At 40.0% G+C, this 16,315-nt stretch overlaps 1 protein-coding gene across 3 annotated transcripts in view; it reads left to right on the forward strand.

Moving 5' to 3' along the window:
- Positions 1-16,315, forward strand: part of tex10 (testis expressed 10) — a 100,722-nt gene that overhangs the window by 51,457 nt on the left and 32,950 nt on the right. For all 3 annotated transcript variants that reach the window (XM_043690023.2, XM_043690025.2, XM_043690024.2), the window contains exon 9: positions 874-1,051. In XM_043690023.2, coding sequence (XP_043545958.2) covers positions 874-1,051 — 178 coding nt within the window. The remainder of the gene's footprint in view (positions 1-873; positions 1,052-16,315) is intronic.

Below are 16,315 nucleotides of genomic sequence, written 5' to 3' on the forward strand. Positions count from 1 at the left end.
ATGAAAGTACTAATTTGTTCTCATGAGATTGAACATGCTAGAAATCCAGGTTATTGACTTGCATGAAGTGACTGAGCAACGTTATCTTAAATTTGCTGCTGAAACAGAGCTAGGTGGACAAGTAAGCTGTGAGGAGGATACATATTGGTGGCAAAATGATATAAGGTAGTTAAAGTGAGTGGGTAACAAGGTAGCAGAAATATGAAGCTAGGGAAGTGTGAAGTTATTCACTTTGGTCGTAAGATTAACAAAGCAAAACAGTTTTTCCTCTGGTGTGAAATTTCCTCTGGTACAGCAAATAACATGTTGGTCTTTGTTTCAATTCATGAAGAAATCTTGCTAAACTGTACAGGGCTTTGATGAGACTTCATCTGAAGTACTGTGTACACTTTTGGTCTCTACGTTTGCAAAAACGACAATCCATTTCTTAGTTGCTGTAATCAATGTTGAGACAATTTAAATTTATGATTGCTGGATTACTGTGGAATATAATGTGTCTGTATCAAAAAATACTTGTGATCAAATCCAAGCAAGTTTTCAGGACAAGCATGTTCTGATACTAAAGTAACAGTAAACCCTATCCTGGGTGAGAAATATTTGAGCCCATTAGTTAAAATCAGGTCATAAGTTAGAATTATTTGGATTCAGAAACATCCCAGAAAAGTAACTTCTAGAAATGCCACTTGATTTTTTTGCTGATATTTTATTTTCTAAATGGATTCCATTGCTCAGAAGTAATTAGAACTTAACTGGACCCATAGTGTAAGATTCCACTGGGGTTGGTGAAACAGAACTGCCGTTGTGGGGCTTGTCCTTCATGCATGAAATGAGATAGTGCATTACTTACTGATGCAGTTGTGTTATTTTACTTAGATCCACAAGATGGCACTCTGGTCCTACTTCCATCTGAAGCACAGCGTTCTTTGGTGCAGCTTGTTTATTTCTTACCGTTTATTTCATCTGAGTTATTGTCTTGCCTCAGTCGTTGTTGCACCATGGGAAGAGTGACCTCCAAACTAGCCATTAGTCTTATTCGTATACTACATATAAGGTAAGATTGCAAACTATTCAATAGTTATACTTTATTTTATTGAGTAAGTAAATGCCTAGACCCCAAAAAGCAATTAATACTCCTGTCTAGATAATAATTAATTGTTGTTTGTTGTTATCTCTTTGTATATTTTAAAGTGTTTATTTTTGAGTTTCCAGAAGTAATCATACTTAGTTCCTGCAACAAGGAAATAGAGAAAACCAAATTAATAACTAATTCCCCAGATAATTCTTTTAAAGGCCTGGAAGGTACTGTATATAGAACAGTGTAGTGGTCGATATATCATGAGACATTAATTGAGATAAAAGAACAGTAAAAGTAAAACAAGATAGCTAACTAGAAAGATGAATTTAAACAAACCTGTCCAGATAATTAGAATTTAGGTGGATGGGATAATACACAACAATTGGAAGCTTTTTCAAATGTGAGATGGTTATGGTACAGCTTTGACATATTCATACAAAATGTTAAGGTCAAACTGGAGTAGAGAACTTAATCTGATACCCGAGTAAAGAGGCTGTATCTAATAATACAAAAGCAAGCCAGTAGAACAGACGCATTATAATGTGCTTTAAAGAAAGGAGTGAAGAAACACAAGACAATAATATACAAGTAAGTAACTTCAGATTTTATAAACATGAGTGGAATTGTATGACTGATTAAAGGTGCAAAAGGAAATCTTATGAACATAACAGGTTTTTACAAAAGTGGTTGATGGGACTGAACATAGTATATAAAATTTAGTGGACTTAGTGGAAGACATTCAAAAATGCTGAAAGAATTTCAGCACTGTGCCACCGTGGGCGGCAAGGTGGCACAGTGGTTAGCACTGCTGCTTCACAGCGCCAAAGACCCGGGTTCAATTCCCGCCTCAGGCGTGTGGAGTTTGCACGTTCTCCCCGTGTCTGCGTGGGTTTCCTCTGGGTGCTCCGGTTTCCTCCCACAGTCCAAAGATGTGCAGGTCAGGTGAATTGGCCATGCTATTGTTAGGTAAGGGGTAAATGTAAGGGTATGGGTGGGTTACGCTTCGGCGGGTCGGTGTGGACTTGCTGGGCCGAAGGGGTGTTTCCACTCTGTAATGTAATCTAATGTAATCTAATGTAATCTAATCTAATCTAATCTAATTAATGAATGCAATAGCATTCTGACCTCAAGCCTCCTTCGATTAAATGGTTGGCAATGTTGCACAATTGTTCAGAGGGGACAAGTAATATAAGACTTTCTATATAAGTATCAGCAGTAAGGTGACCCTTTGAAGTCTTTCATGAAGAATAAGAATAATTGTTTAGTAAAGCTTAGGTTTGTTTTTAAGCGTGCATGATATGGGAGCTGGTGGACCCAATTGTGGTTCATTGTGGCCACTTTTTTAACAAGGGTTGGTTGCTTAAGAAACTCCGACTCAGAGTTGATGAGCTGGAGTCTGAGCTTCAAACATTGTGACACACCGAGGAAGGGGAGAATTACCTGGACACTGTTTCAGGAGGCAGTATAAACCCTTGGATTAACTGCCTTGAATTCGGTCAGTAATCAGGGACATGAGGCTATGCCTGTGAATGAGCGAGACAAGTAGGGGGATCCACGAGGTAGTACGGAAGGAGCCGAAGCTTGACTAACACGTTGAAGATTCTTTCTCCCTGTGTGAATGAGAGTGGGGGCTGTAGGGAGGATGAGCACACTGACCATAGCACCATAGTACAGGAAGCCATTCAAGAGAGGAGAAGAGAGAAGTGCAGTTGAAATAAGGGATAGTAAAGGGAAAAGGCATTATTTGACATGGTGAGGACTGAGAGTCCCAAAGGCTGTGTTGCCTGCCTGGTTCCAGTGTTCAGGATATCTTATCAGGACTACAGAGGAACTTGGAGTGGAAGGGGAAAATAATCCAGGCGTTGAGGTGCACATAGATACCAAAGCTATAGCTAGAAAGAGGAAAGCTGTTCTGCTGAAGGAATATAAGCAGCTCGGGGCTAAATTAAACAGCAGAACCAAAAAGGTAGTAGTGTCCGGATCCACAAGCTAATTGACACAGGGTCAACAAGATTAAAGATGTAAATGCAAAGCTCAAAGATTGGTGTGGAACAACATATTTGAATTCATAGGACATTGGCACCAATACCGGGAAAGGAGGGAGCTGTTCCGATCAAACAGGTTCCACTTGAATCATGCTGGGACCAGAATCCTGGTGAATTGTGGATAGGACTTTAAACTAAACAGTAGGGGAAGGAAATGTAGGCGGTTACATGGAAAATTATGGAAAAAGTTCAAGTGGGAAAGGGCTCAGAAGAGATTATTAATATTTCCAGAACAAATAAAAAGAACAGAGTATGGAAAGGGTCAGGAATCTTAACTGCAGGCACGGCAGATAAAGGGACAACTGTGCGACGGGTGTTGCGCTTAATTGCATGCAGTCTGCAAAACAAAGTAAATTAGCTTATGGTGCCCTATGAAATTGGAGGGTGAGCAGCTGTGGGTGTCACAGAGATGCGGCTGCAAAAGAATCAGAGCTGGGAACTAAACATCAAAGGATACACGTCCTATTGAGAGGACAGGCATATTGGCAGAGGGTCAGGGTTGTGTTGTTAGTAAGAAATTAAATTGTTGGGAAGAAGTGATTATAGGGTTGGAAGGTTTAGAATCTGTGTGGGCAGATTTCAGGAACTGCAAAGGAGAAAAGACCCTGATGGGATTTGCATACAGGCAACCTAGCAGTAGTCCAAATGTGGGGCAGAAATACATTACAAGATAGAAAAGGCACATAAGAAAGGCACTACTACAGTAGTCATGGGGGACTTCATGTGTAGGTGGACTGGAAAAATCAGGTTGGTAGCAGATTGCAAAAAGTGTAATTCGTAGAATGTCTAAGATGGTGTCTTGGAGCAGTTTGTGGTAGATCCCAGTAGGGAACAAATAATTCTGAATTTCGTGATGAGTGATTATGCCTGATTAGGGTGCTGAAGGTGAAGGAAGCTTGAGGGGGCAGCGATCAAAATATGATTGAATTCACCCTACAGTTTGACAGAGAGAGAGAGAGAGAGAGAGAGTTGGAAGTGGAACCTAACAGGGAAGATTGTGAAGTACTAATGGCAGGAATTTCTGGGGGTAATTTGAGAGGCACAGCAGAGAATGAAGGAATCATGGTTGGTAAGGAAAATCAGGGGCAGCAAAAAAAAGCATACAATGTGTTGAAGAAGAGTAGGAAGCCAGAGGATTGAGAACCTTGTTAAAAACCAACCGGGCACAACTGAAAATTCAATAAGTGGGAAGAAAATGAAATGAGGTTGAGCTAGCGCGTAATATAAAAGATGATTGGAAGAGTATTTAAGATACACAAAAGGTAAAAGAGACACAAGAGTGGACGCTGGACTGCTGGGAAAGTAGTAATGGGGAACAGAAAAAATGGCAGAGGAACTGTGTAAGTACTTTGCATTGATTTTCATGATGTAAGACACCAGTAGCATACCAGAGCTTCAAGAAAGTCAGGGGGCAGAGGTTGAGTGCAGTGACCATCAACTAAGATGGTGCTGGGAAAACTGAAGTCCGAAGGCAGATAAATCATCTGGACCAAATGGACGACACGCCATGTTCTGAAGGAGGTAGCTGAGGAGATTGAAGAGGCATTGATCATGTATCACTGGAATCAGGGAGGGTCCCAGCAAACTGGGAAATGGTTAATGTAATACCACTGTTTAAGAAAGGGGGCAGGCAGAAGATGAGAAATTATAGGCTGGTTAGCTTGACCTCAGCTGTTAGTAAGATTTTAGAGTCCATTATTAAGGATGAGATTGCGGCATACTTTGATATGGAGAGGTCATGCCTGAGAAATCTGTTAGTTTTTTGAGGAGATGATGAGCAAGTTGGACAAAGGAGAGTTGGTTGATGTAATCTATTTGGATTTTTTGAAGGCCTTTGACAATGTGTCGCACAGGAGGCTGCTCAATAAGATGAGTCCATGGTGTTATTATATGTTACTGGCATGGATAGAACATAGAAGAAGATGGCCTGTGGGGATCAAGTGATTATTTCTTTTGGAAGATGGTAACTGGTGACTAGTGAAGTTTCGCAGGGGTCAATGTTGGAATCACAGCTATTCAAATTATACATTAATGATCTGGATGAAGGAACCGAGAGCATTGTTGCTAAGTTTGCAGATAACACAAAGATAAGTGGAGGAAGCAGGAAGAATTTGGACAGGCTAGGAGTGTGAGCAAAGAAGTGGCAGATGGAATACAGTGTGGATATGAGATTATGTACTTTGGTAGGAAGAATAATGTCACTGTTTATTACACACGGAAATTCCTTGACTCTAGCACAGCTTAGTCAGAGTCAGCACCCAGAGTGTCAGAACCTGTGACACTTTTTTTTCAGAACCTTTGACTCCCTTTTTTTTCTTGCTTTTTATTTCCCCACACAACCGCCTAACAGCAGTAGTGCTTATTTTCCCCTGCACCCATGTCGTGTGTGTGCAGGTGTTGGACACACTGAAGAACAATAAGTGTGTAAATCTTTATTTATATTCCACCACCGGGAAGAAAGGAAACACCCGAGTGGCCAGCGATAAGCACTGCCCTTCTCGACAAAGAGCAATGCTGTGTGATCAAAAAGTGAAGGGGAGGGGGCAGGGATTAAATCAAAATAGAGTTGGAGGATACTGCTCCTTTTTCTATTTTTTCTCATTTTTTAAACCCCCACACTACCGCCTTACTACGGTAGTGCTTATTTTTTTCCCCAGCACCCATGTGTGTGTGCAGGTGTGAGACACAGTGAGAGATACAAGGTGTACAAATCTTTATTCGATTTCCACCACCAGGAAGAAAGGAAACACCCGAGTGGCCAGTGACAAGCAGTGCCCTTCACAAAAGGCAGTGCTGTGTGATCAAACAGTGAAGGGGAGGGCAGGGATTAAATCAAAATAGAGTTGGAGGATACTCCTCCTTTTCACTGTCAGCAAGGGCTCCCTGATTTGGATCAGATTAACAGCCCCAAACAGGGAACTCCTATTCCGAGGTCCAGCTGGGTGACCATTCACAATCATTGCAGGTGGGGACTGGGAAGTTTAAGTTTGGAGGGATTATATGTTGGTGAAGCAGCTGTGAGTAAAGGTGGGGAGGGCCTCTGTGTAGTGAAGTTGACGAGGGTTTGTCGTTGGGATCCGTGTGATTTGAGGGAGGTTATTTGTGGAGCGAGGGCTTAGTGGGTGTGGCATGCATATGTGTTGAGGATGTTTACTTGTTCAATGGATGTGGGAGTCACTGGCTTGGCTAGCTTTCATTCTGTTCTTAATTGCTTTCAGAAGGCTGTGGTGAGCTGCCGTCTTGTACCACTACACCCTAGACATGATTGCTACACCATAGTGCTGTTAAGGAGAGAGTTCCAGGAATTTCTCCCAGCAACAATGAAAGAATGGTGATGTAGTTTCAAGTCAGGATAATGTATGGCTTCATGGGAAGTTAATTTGTTCCACTACGTCTGCTGCTGGACGTGACGGTCAATGTTCCTTCTAAACTGCATGGCTGCACAGCTATTCTGAATCTTCCTGCTGTGAGCACTGGTGTATTCTCTTCACCTTTGGCTCAGTTTTACTAATGCCATTGAATATTAAGGAGCAGTTGGTAAATTCCTATTTGTTGAAGACGTCCATTGACTGGCACGTGTATTGCAAATGTTACTTGTCACTTATCAGCCCAAGCTTAGAAATTGCTCTGATATCTGAGGAACAAAGAACAAAGGAAATTACAGCACAGGAACAGGCCCTTCGGCCCTCCAAGCCTGCGCCAATCAGATCCTCTATCTAAATCTATCGCTTATTTTCTAAGAATCTAATATCCCTCTGTTTCCTGCCCATTCATATATCTGTCTAGGTACATCTTAAATGTTGCTATCGTGCCTGTGTCTACCACCTCTGCTGGCAATGCATTCCAGGCGCCCACCACCCTCTGTGTAAAGAACTTTCCACGCATATCTCCCTTAAACTTACCCCTCTCACCTTGAACTCGTGAACCCTAGTAATTGAGTTCCCCACTCTGGGGGGGGGGAAAGCTTCTTGCTATCCACCCTTTCTATACCTCTTATGATTTTGTAGACCTCAATCGTGTACCCCCTCAACCTCCCACTTTCTAATGAAAATAATCCTAATCTACTCAACCTCTCTTCATAGCTAGTGCCCTCCATACCAGGCAACATCCTGGTGAACCTCCTCTGCACCCACTCCAAAGCATCCACGTCCTTTTAGAATGTGGCAGCCAACTGTACACCGTATTCCAAATGTGGCTGAATCAAAGTCTTATACAACTGTAACATGATCTGCTAACTCTTGTACTCAACACCCTGTCCGATGAGGGAAAGCATTCCATATGCCGCCTTGACCACTCTATTGACCTGCCACCTTCAGGATACGATGTACCCGAACACCCAGATCTCTCCATGAATTTTCCCAATGACTTTTCCAATTTATCGTATACTTCACTCTTGAATTGGATCTCCCAAAATGCATCCACTCCCATTTGCCGGATTGAACTCCATCTGCCATTTTTCAGCTCAGCTCTCCAATCTATCTATATTCTGTTGTATTCTCTGACAGTCCCCTTCATTATCTGCTACTCCACCAATCTTAATGTCATCTGCAAACTTACTAATCAGACTACCTATACCTTCCTCCAGATCATTTATATATATATTACAAACAACAATGGTCCATGCTGGGAAACCACTGTGTGGAATACCACTGGTTACAGTTCTCCATTTTGAGAAACTCCCTTCCACTACTACTCTCTCTGTCTCCTGTTGCACAGGCAAGTTGTTTATCCATCTACCTAAAACACCCTGAACCTCATGCGACTTCACTTTCTCCATCAACCTACCATTTGGGAACCTTTTAAAATGCCTTACTGAAGCCCATGTATATGACATCTATAGCCCTTCCCTCATCAATCAACTTGGTCACTTCCTCAGAGAATTTGGTTACGTTGGTAAGACCTGCCTTCCCTGCACACAACCATGTTGCCTATCACTGATTAGCTTATTTTCTTCCAAATGGGAATCGATAGTATCCTTCAGTATCTTCTCCAGAGGTTCCCTATCACTGATGTCAGGCTCACCGGTCTGTAATTACCTGGATTATCCCTGCTACCCTTCTTAAACAAGGGGACAACGTTAGTAATTCTCAAGTCCTCCGGGACTTCAGCTGTGTTCAAGGATGCTGCAAAGGTATCTGTTAAGGTCCCAGCTCTTTCCTCCCTTGCTTCCCTCAGTAACCTGGGATAGATCCCATCCAGACATGTCCACCTTAATTCCTTTTAGAATACCCAACATTTCCTCTCTCCTTATGTTGACTTGACTATGAATAACCTATCCCTAACCTCAACATCCGTCATGTCCCTCTCCTCGGTGAATACCGATGCAAAGTACTCATTAGGAATCTCATCCATTTTCTCTGACTCTACATGTAACTTTCCTCCTTTATCTTTGATTGGGCCAACCTTTGTCTTGCTGCTCATATATGAATAAAAAGCTTTGGGATTTTCCTTAACCCTGTTTGCTAAAGATATTTCATGACCCCTTTTAGCCCTCTTAATTCCTCATTTCAGAAACGTCCTACGCTCCAGATATTCTTCCAAAACTTCGTCTGTGTTCAATCGCCTAGCCCTTATGTATGCTTCCTTTTTCTTAGCTAGTCTTACAATTTCATCTGTCATCCATGGTTCCCTAATCTTGCCATTTCAATCCCTCATTTTCACAGGAACATTGTCTCTCCTGTACTCTAACCTCTCTTTTAAAAGCCTCCCACATAACAAATTGGGTTTACCTTCAAACAGCTGCTTCCCAATCTCCATTCCCCAGCTCTTGCTGAATTTTGGTATAGTTGGCCTTTCCCCAAATTAACATTCTTCCTTTAGGACCACTCTCGTCTTTGTCCATGAGCATCCTCAAACTTATAGAATTGTGATCATCATTCCAAAAGTAATTGCCTACTGAAACTTAATCACCTGGCCTGGCTCATTTAGCAACACCAGGTCCAGTGTGGCCCCTTTCCGAGGTGGACTATTTACATACTGCTCGAGAAAACCCTCCTGAATGCTCCTGACAAATTTTGCACCATCTAGACCTCTAACACTAACTGAATTCCAGTCAATGTTGGGAAAATTAAAATCTCACCACCACCCTGTTGCTCCTACATCTTTCCATAATCTGTTTACATATTTGTACCCCTGTCTCTCACTTGCTGTTGGGAGGCCTGTAGTACAGCCCCGACATTATGACCGCACCCTTCCTATTTCGGAGCTCTATCCATATTGCCTCACTGCTCGAGTCTTCCATAGTGCCCTCCTTCAGCATAGCTGTGATATTCTCTCTGACCAGTAATGCAACTCTTCCACCCCTTTTACCTCCCTCTCTATCCCACCTGAAGCATCGGTATCATGGGATATGTAGTTGACAATCATGCCCTTCCCTCAACCAAGTCTCAGTAATAGCAATAACATCATACTCCCAGGTACTAATCCAAGCCCCAAGTTCATCTGCCTTCCCTACTACACTACTTGCATTAAAACAAATGCACCTCAGACTACCAGTCCCTTTGCACTCATCATCTGCTCCATGCCTACTCTTACCCTTAGTCACGCTGACTTCATTGTCTAGTTCCTTACAGACGTTAGTTACTACCTCCTTACTGTCCACTAACCTCCTCATTTGGCTCCTATCCTCCTGCCATATTAGCTTAAATCCTCCCCAACAGCGTAAGCAAAGATATTATGAATCATGAATAATGCTGAACATTGTGCAAGCATCAGCAAACATTCTGAATTCTGACGTTTGATGTAGAGAAAGTCATTGAAGCAGCTGAAGGCATTTGGGCCTATGGCACTACCTTGAGGAGCTCTGAAATGATGTCTTGTAACTAAGATAATTGACAACAAACCCAGCTGTCTTCCTTTTTACTAGTTATCACTCTGTGTCTGTATAAGAGTTTTCCCCCTAATTCAAATCGACTGGAGTATTTTTCAGGGTTCCTTGATGTTATGCTTGGTCATTTGCTGTCGTGATGTAACCCAAAATTCCTCTTGAGTTCACATCTTTTGTCTGTGTTTGGATCAAGTCTGTGATGAGATCAGGAATGAGTGGGCCTGGCAGAGCTCAAACTGAGCGTGAGTGAGCAGGTTAATGTTGAGTAATTGCTCATTGATAGCATTATTGATGATGTCATCCATCACTTGGTCGATGATTGAAAGTAGAGCAGCAATTGGCCAACATAAATTTGTCCTGCTTTTTTGTGACAGGACATCCTTAGGCGATTTTCTGTGTTGCTCATGTTTTAACTGTACTGAACAGCTAAGCTATGGTGTAGCTAGTTTTAGAAAAATATTCCTTCAGCATTGTTGGCAGAGTGTTGTGAGGCCCCATATCCTTTGCAATATGTAAGGCCTTTACTCATTTCAAGTCATCACTTGGGAGTGAATTGAGATGGTTGAAGGCTGGGCTCTGGGATTATGGGGAATTTGAGGAGGCTGTGGTGGGTTATCTATTTTTCATATCTGGGTGAAGATGGTTGCAGATGCTTCAGCTTTGTCTTTTTCACTGATATGCTGGGCTGTTGGTGTGAGGAAGTTATGTTTTGAGCCAGACCCCAAACCCAAAACCTCTGCACAAAGCAGTCTGACCTGGGCCGGCCATATAAATACTTTGGCTACAGAGCAGAGGCAAGAAATCCTGCAGTGAGTAACTCCCCACCTAATCCCTAATACCTGTCCGTTATCGACAAGACACAAGTCAGGAGTATGACAAAATAATCCTCACTTACCTACAGCACTCGTGAAGCATGACTTCATCCAGGACAGCAAAGCCTGTTTGATTGGCATCCCATCAAACACCTTCTTCTTTATTCACTGTCTTCACCACATATCCAAAGTTGTAGCTGTATGTAGCATCTACAAGTGGGGTACTATAAAAACTCACTCATGCTCCTTCAGTAGCACCATCCAAATTTCCAGTAGCAAGTCACCACTGCTTTCAATTGGCCCTTGAAATAACACATCTTTGTTACTTGGAACTTCTAAAAAATGTATTTTGATCATGTTTTATACTGTATTGCAATTCCTTCACTGTAATAGTCTTTATTGAAAAGGTTTATGATGCAAGTGGACATCTGAACCATAACTTTTCTCTAGAAAATGTAGCTATTTACAGATATATAGAAATGATCTTTAAGGTTTATTTTACTTTACAAATATTAGTAAGCTTGGATAATGACTCCTTGTTAGTTTCACATTGTCTTGTTCCAATAACTTTATATTTCCCAGTATAATTCGCCAACTGTAATTTGGAAGCAAAGAGCTGCTGAATGTTTCTATGACAGTTATCTAGATTACAACTTCTAAAAGTACTTGGTGTTGAAGAGGGGATTCCTTGAAGTAACATTTAGGCATAAGTTTGGACACGTTGACGTCAGCATCAGGTAGAACAACAGATCCAGAGTTGGAACTCTGTGATGCTTTGTAGTGTACCACACACACACTGACTTTGTGATTATAGTGATGCTAATAGAGCTTTCATTTAATGGTAAAGGGCATTGATTATCTGCCAAATTATCATCGTGCCTCAGTTCCTTTTATAGTAACTGGCTTGTAGCCAAACAGGTAGATTAGCTGTTTTTTTTCAAGTTGTGATTAATATAATCAATTCAACAATGATGCCAGTGAATAGGTTCCATTTTGTGGATTTTGCTAACTTGTGCATCAGAAAATAATGTTTAATGTCTAATGCAGTGGGATTTTAGTAAAATAATTGATGTGCAGAATTTGCTGACTGTTGGCTTCATATTTTTCTAAGTAATTTGGAGATTTCTTGAGTTCTTTTCGCATATAAAACAGTTTCCTATTAGCAACTCTTCTGGTGTAGCTTGTTGTGATACCTATGAATGCAGGTATTTGTTGAAGTATTTGTTTTCTAATAGCTTCTACAACCTCCTTCATGTTTCAAGCTAATTGAAGTGAATTTCGTTTTATTTCTTTCTCATTGCAGTTGTTAATAAAAAACGTTAATTTAAAATAAAATTAATAAGTGACATTCTTTTCTGTATTATTACTTACTGAGGAAACACCTCTAAAAATAACTTCATTTTATTGAGGATTTTTACTGTCCGTGTGATTTTTTTAAAAAAAAAATCCTCTTGCTGAAGATACTGGCTCGATCAGAAGTGTAATTCCACATTGTCAGTGGGGATTAATGCTGCATTAAAAAAATTGTTATGATAGTGTAGCACTAATTTCTGTGAACATTACTCCTCTTCACCTCACCTACCCTCATTAGGAGTGTGCAATTCACTTTAAAAAGACAGGAATGAATTCTTTCGTAGATTACTGTTCTGTGGGATAGTGGAAGCTATTACATTGGAACATATCAGGAAATCACAGACCAGTTAGCTAAACCTATGTCAGAGGAAAAATCCTGGATTTCATTATTAAGCAGATTATAGTAGGAAACTTCCAAAACAAAATTAAATAAGGAAGTTGTGATTGATGAATTTATTAGTTTTCTTTTGAGAGAGTAACCAGCAATGTGGCTAAAAGGAAACTTTCGATATGGTATACTTGGATTTTCTGATGATGTTTGACAAGGTATCACATCAAAGGCAATGACACACAATACAAGTTCATGTTGTAAGGGTAACATATTAATATGGAAGCAGGATTAATTAGCTTGCAGGAAGCAGACAGTAAGCATAATTGGGTCACTTTCATGTGTACTGCAGGGTTCGGTGTTGGAGCTTCAACTGTTTGCAATCCATATCAGTGACTTGGATAAAGGGACCAAATGTGGTGGGGTACATTTGATTAGAGGACAAAGATTGGTCGGGGATTAAATTGTGAAAAGGCCATAAGGAGACTGCAACAGGTGCAAGATAGTGAGCAGCAATTTGGCAAATGGAGTAGAACATGGGAAGATGTAAATGTGTCCACTTTGGCAGGAAGAATAAAAAGATTTAAATGGGGAGAAGTTACAGAACATTGCGGTAGAGAATAATCTGGAGTTCCCTGGCACACTTAGAACAAAAAAAAGTTAGTATACAGTTTCAGCAAGTGATGAAGAACACTGTGGACCGTTATTTATTGCAAGGAGAATGGGAGTATTAAAGAATGAATGTTTTGCTACAAAATACAGGTCATCAGGTAAACCACATCTGGAGTACTACACCATTTCCATCTTATTTGAAAAAGGATAGAATTCCACTAGAAGCAGTTTAGAGAAGGTTTACTTGATTGATTCCTGTGATAAAGGTGTTAGCTTACTAAGAAGCGTTTAGACACGTTTGGCCTTTATCTGTTGAAGTTTAGAAGAACGAGAGGTAAATTTATTAAAACATGTAAGATCCTAAAGGGACTTGACATGGTGGATGCTGAAAGATACTTCTCTTTGTGGGAATGAAGAGAACTTTGGGATACAGCCTAAAAATAAAGGGACTCCTATTTAATGCTGAGATTGGAACTTTTTTCTGTTGGTGTTTCCCAGAGAATAGTAGAGGCAGTGTCATTGTATATTTTAAAGGTTGAATAAGTTAGATTTTTGACTAACTAGTGAGCCAAACGATCTATGTGCGAGACAGGAAGGCGGAGTTGAGACCAAAGTAAAAAAAGTTCAATAAAATCAGCCGTGACCTTGTCAAACAGCAGAGCAGGCCAAGGGGGCCGATTGACACTCCTGCTTTTTAAAAAACTTCTGTGCACGTTTGTATGAGATTCTAGTGAGATATGGTCTGGTTCAAAGCTGGAGAGCTTCAGTCTTATGTTGCATTGTGTGTTCAGCTGATTTGTCATCTTTGTTTCAGCTTGAAGTTAGGAAAATCTGACCTCTCAGTTGGATATTGTAGTAGTAACATTAATTTTGCATTAAAAAACCCGTTCTGTGACATCAAACAAATGGTGGGGGAAAGAGAGTTCTGCTTTGTTCTCTTTCCTGACCTTGGATTTGGCCTATCATTAGAGACATGCACTTTTGTTTGGTCTGTTCACCATTCTTTTGAGAGAAAAATATATGTACTCATTCATCATCTGCTCTCCTCAGTTGGAGAGAGAAGTTGTGAACTGTTGCCCTTCAGTTACTAAAATAAAAATACTGGTTCCGTACCTGTGCAGGAATGGAGATATTTTTGCACCTTCTGAATTAAAGGGAGATAGTGGTATGGTGTGAACGTCACTGGATCATAATCCGGAGATCCTTCCATGTGGCAACTAATATAAGACTATTCTCTATTTTGGTGTCCATGAAACTATCATTATCATAAAAACCCAACTGTTTCACTAACATCATTCAGCGGAAGAAATTTGTCATCCTGACTTACATGTGACTTCAGACCCATGACAAGTGATTGACTGTTAACTGTCCCTGAAATGTCTGAGCAGGCCTCTTAGTTAAAAGACAATTAGTGATGGGCTCTCTTTACATGTACAATAATGTTTGTTCTTGTTTTTTTTTAAAATAGAGAATCTTGTGGCATAATTTTCATAATTAGCTGCTGGGGATTTGGTGCCCTCTTTCAATAAAAAAAAGTCTCTGACAGGATCATAATGGATGTCACAGCAAAAACTTGTGTTCCAGTTCTACCACAGGTCACTGAAATCTTCACCATTTTCTCTATCCTAATCACCTCAGCCTGAGTATACTGAAGACACTATTCCCACCTGACATCATGAAATTCAATCCAGGAATTCTACCTGCATCCTTTTTTGCTCTCTATGTTTCAAGTGCTCACTGAGAGCCTGCAGGAACATATACAATTATAGTTGCAAATACTTATAATACTCATGAGAGGAATATGTATCCTTAAAATTAAAATATACTGTGTTTTATTCAATGATGTTCCTGTTGTTTATTGAATTACCAAACATGTAGAACACTACTAAATGCTGACTTTGTCGGTAATACCCATATCCTGTGAAAGAAAAGAAAAAAGTTTTGTTTTAAATATCAATTAGTGGAGGCCGAATTGAGCAAGGAGTGACTCCAATGTAGAATGGGTTAACTGTACGAAATCTTAGTCTTTCAGTTTGTTTTAAAGAGAGAACATTTAATCGATTTTGTTTTACAGTCCCCCTGCCCAAGGCTCATATTGCCTTAGGACCTTTGTCATTGCTGTTTTGCAACATACCACTTGACTTTTGTTTAAGTCCCTTCCTGTTCTTGTCTTTTATAGCAAGCATGGCTTCAATGACAACAAATAGGTAGATAATTCCTGGTTAATACCTCAACCTTCCCCTGATTGTATGGGTGTTGCTTCACTCTGGCTGCCATTAGAAAATAGCACATATAACAGTACAGCACAGAAACAATCATTACAATCTAATGAGTTAAACTTTTCTTTAATTTTGTATTGACAAAACAGATGGTATCCTGTTTGGATCCTGCCAACACTATTTTTCTCTGATTTTGTCTTTATCAATCAGTGTCACCTTTGGCCAAATCCAGTGATCACCATCCGTCTCCATTAGAAATATTGGATAATTGGCAATCTTACATTTGAATCTAAATTGAATAAACATTATTTGTCACATTGTCATGATTCTACTGAAAGTAAATAAGAGGAATTAAAACTTACTGACCAAGCTTTATAACCTTGCTTCCACTTTATTTGTTTACATGTTATCTTTAAATCAGGTTGTTCAAAATGATTTTAAAACAACCAAGGACATCAAACTTTGAGTAAGCATCTGGAATATTTTGTGTTGATGCAAAGCATGTGATGTTTTATTTATAGAAACCATTTGTTGACCTGTTCAATGCACTGTGATCAAATGGATGCTAAATATTTTGGGAGATAGTGAGGATTGCAGAAGCTTGAGAGTCAAAAGTTGGTAGAGTAATGCTGGAAAAAGCACAACAGGTCAGGCAGCATCTGAGGAACAAGAGAGTCTACGTTTCGGGCATAACCCTTCTACTGTGGCAAGGGAAGGGGACTGGGAAATATTTAGACATGAATTTTAACCAACTACAATGGCTTTTCACTCTGATTAAAATACTTCTTAAAATTAGAGTTTTCGATTTGTTTTTCTCTCTCCCTTCTGAAGCATTGATCTCTGGTTGAAATGCAGTATTATTACGAATGTTCAGCAGTATTTGGCACACTTAGTAGCCATTGAACTAAAATAGAATTTAGTGGACTACTTGACTTGATCATGTTATGTATATCTTTTGCCATCATTTATGTGTTCTAAAATATAACTTCAGAAATGATATAATACATCTTTGAAATTTAAAAATTAATTATTTTAATTTTAAAAA

The sequence above is a fragment of the Chiloscyllium plagiosum genome, unplaced genomic scaffold (genome assembly GCF_037043375.1).
Source record: "Chiloscyllium plagiosum isolate Xiang-an unplaced genomic scaffold, Cpla_swu_hap1 HiC_scaffold_5, whole genome shotgun sequence".
Lineage (NCBI taxonomy): Eukaryota > Metazoa > Chordata > Chondrichthyes > Orectolobiformes > Hemiscylliidae > Chiloscyllium > Chiloscyllium plagiosum.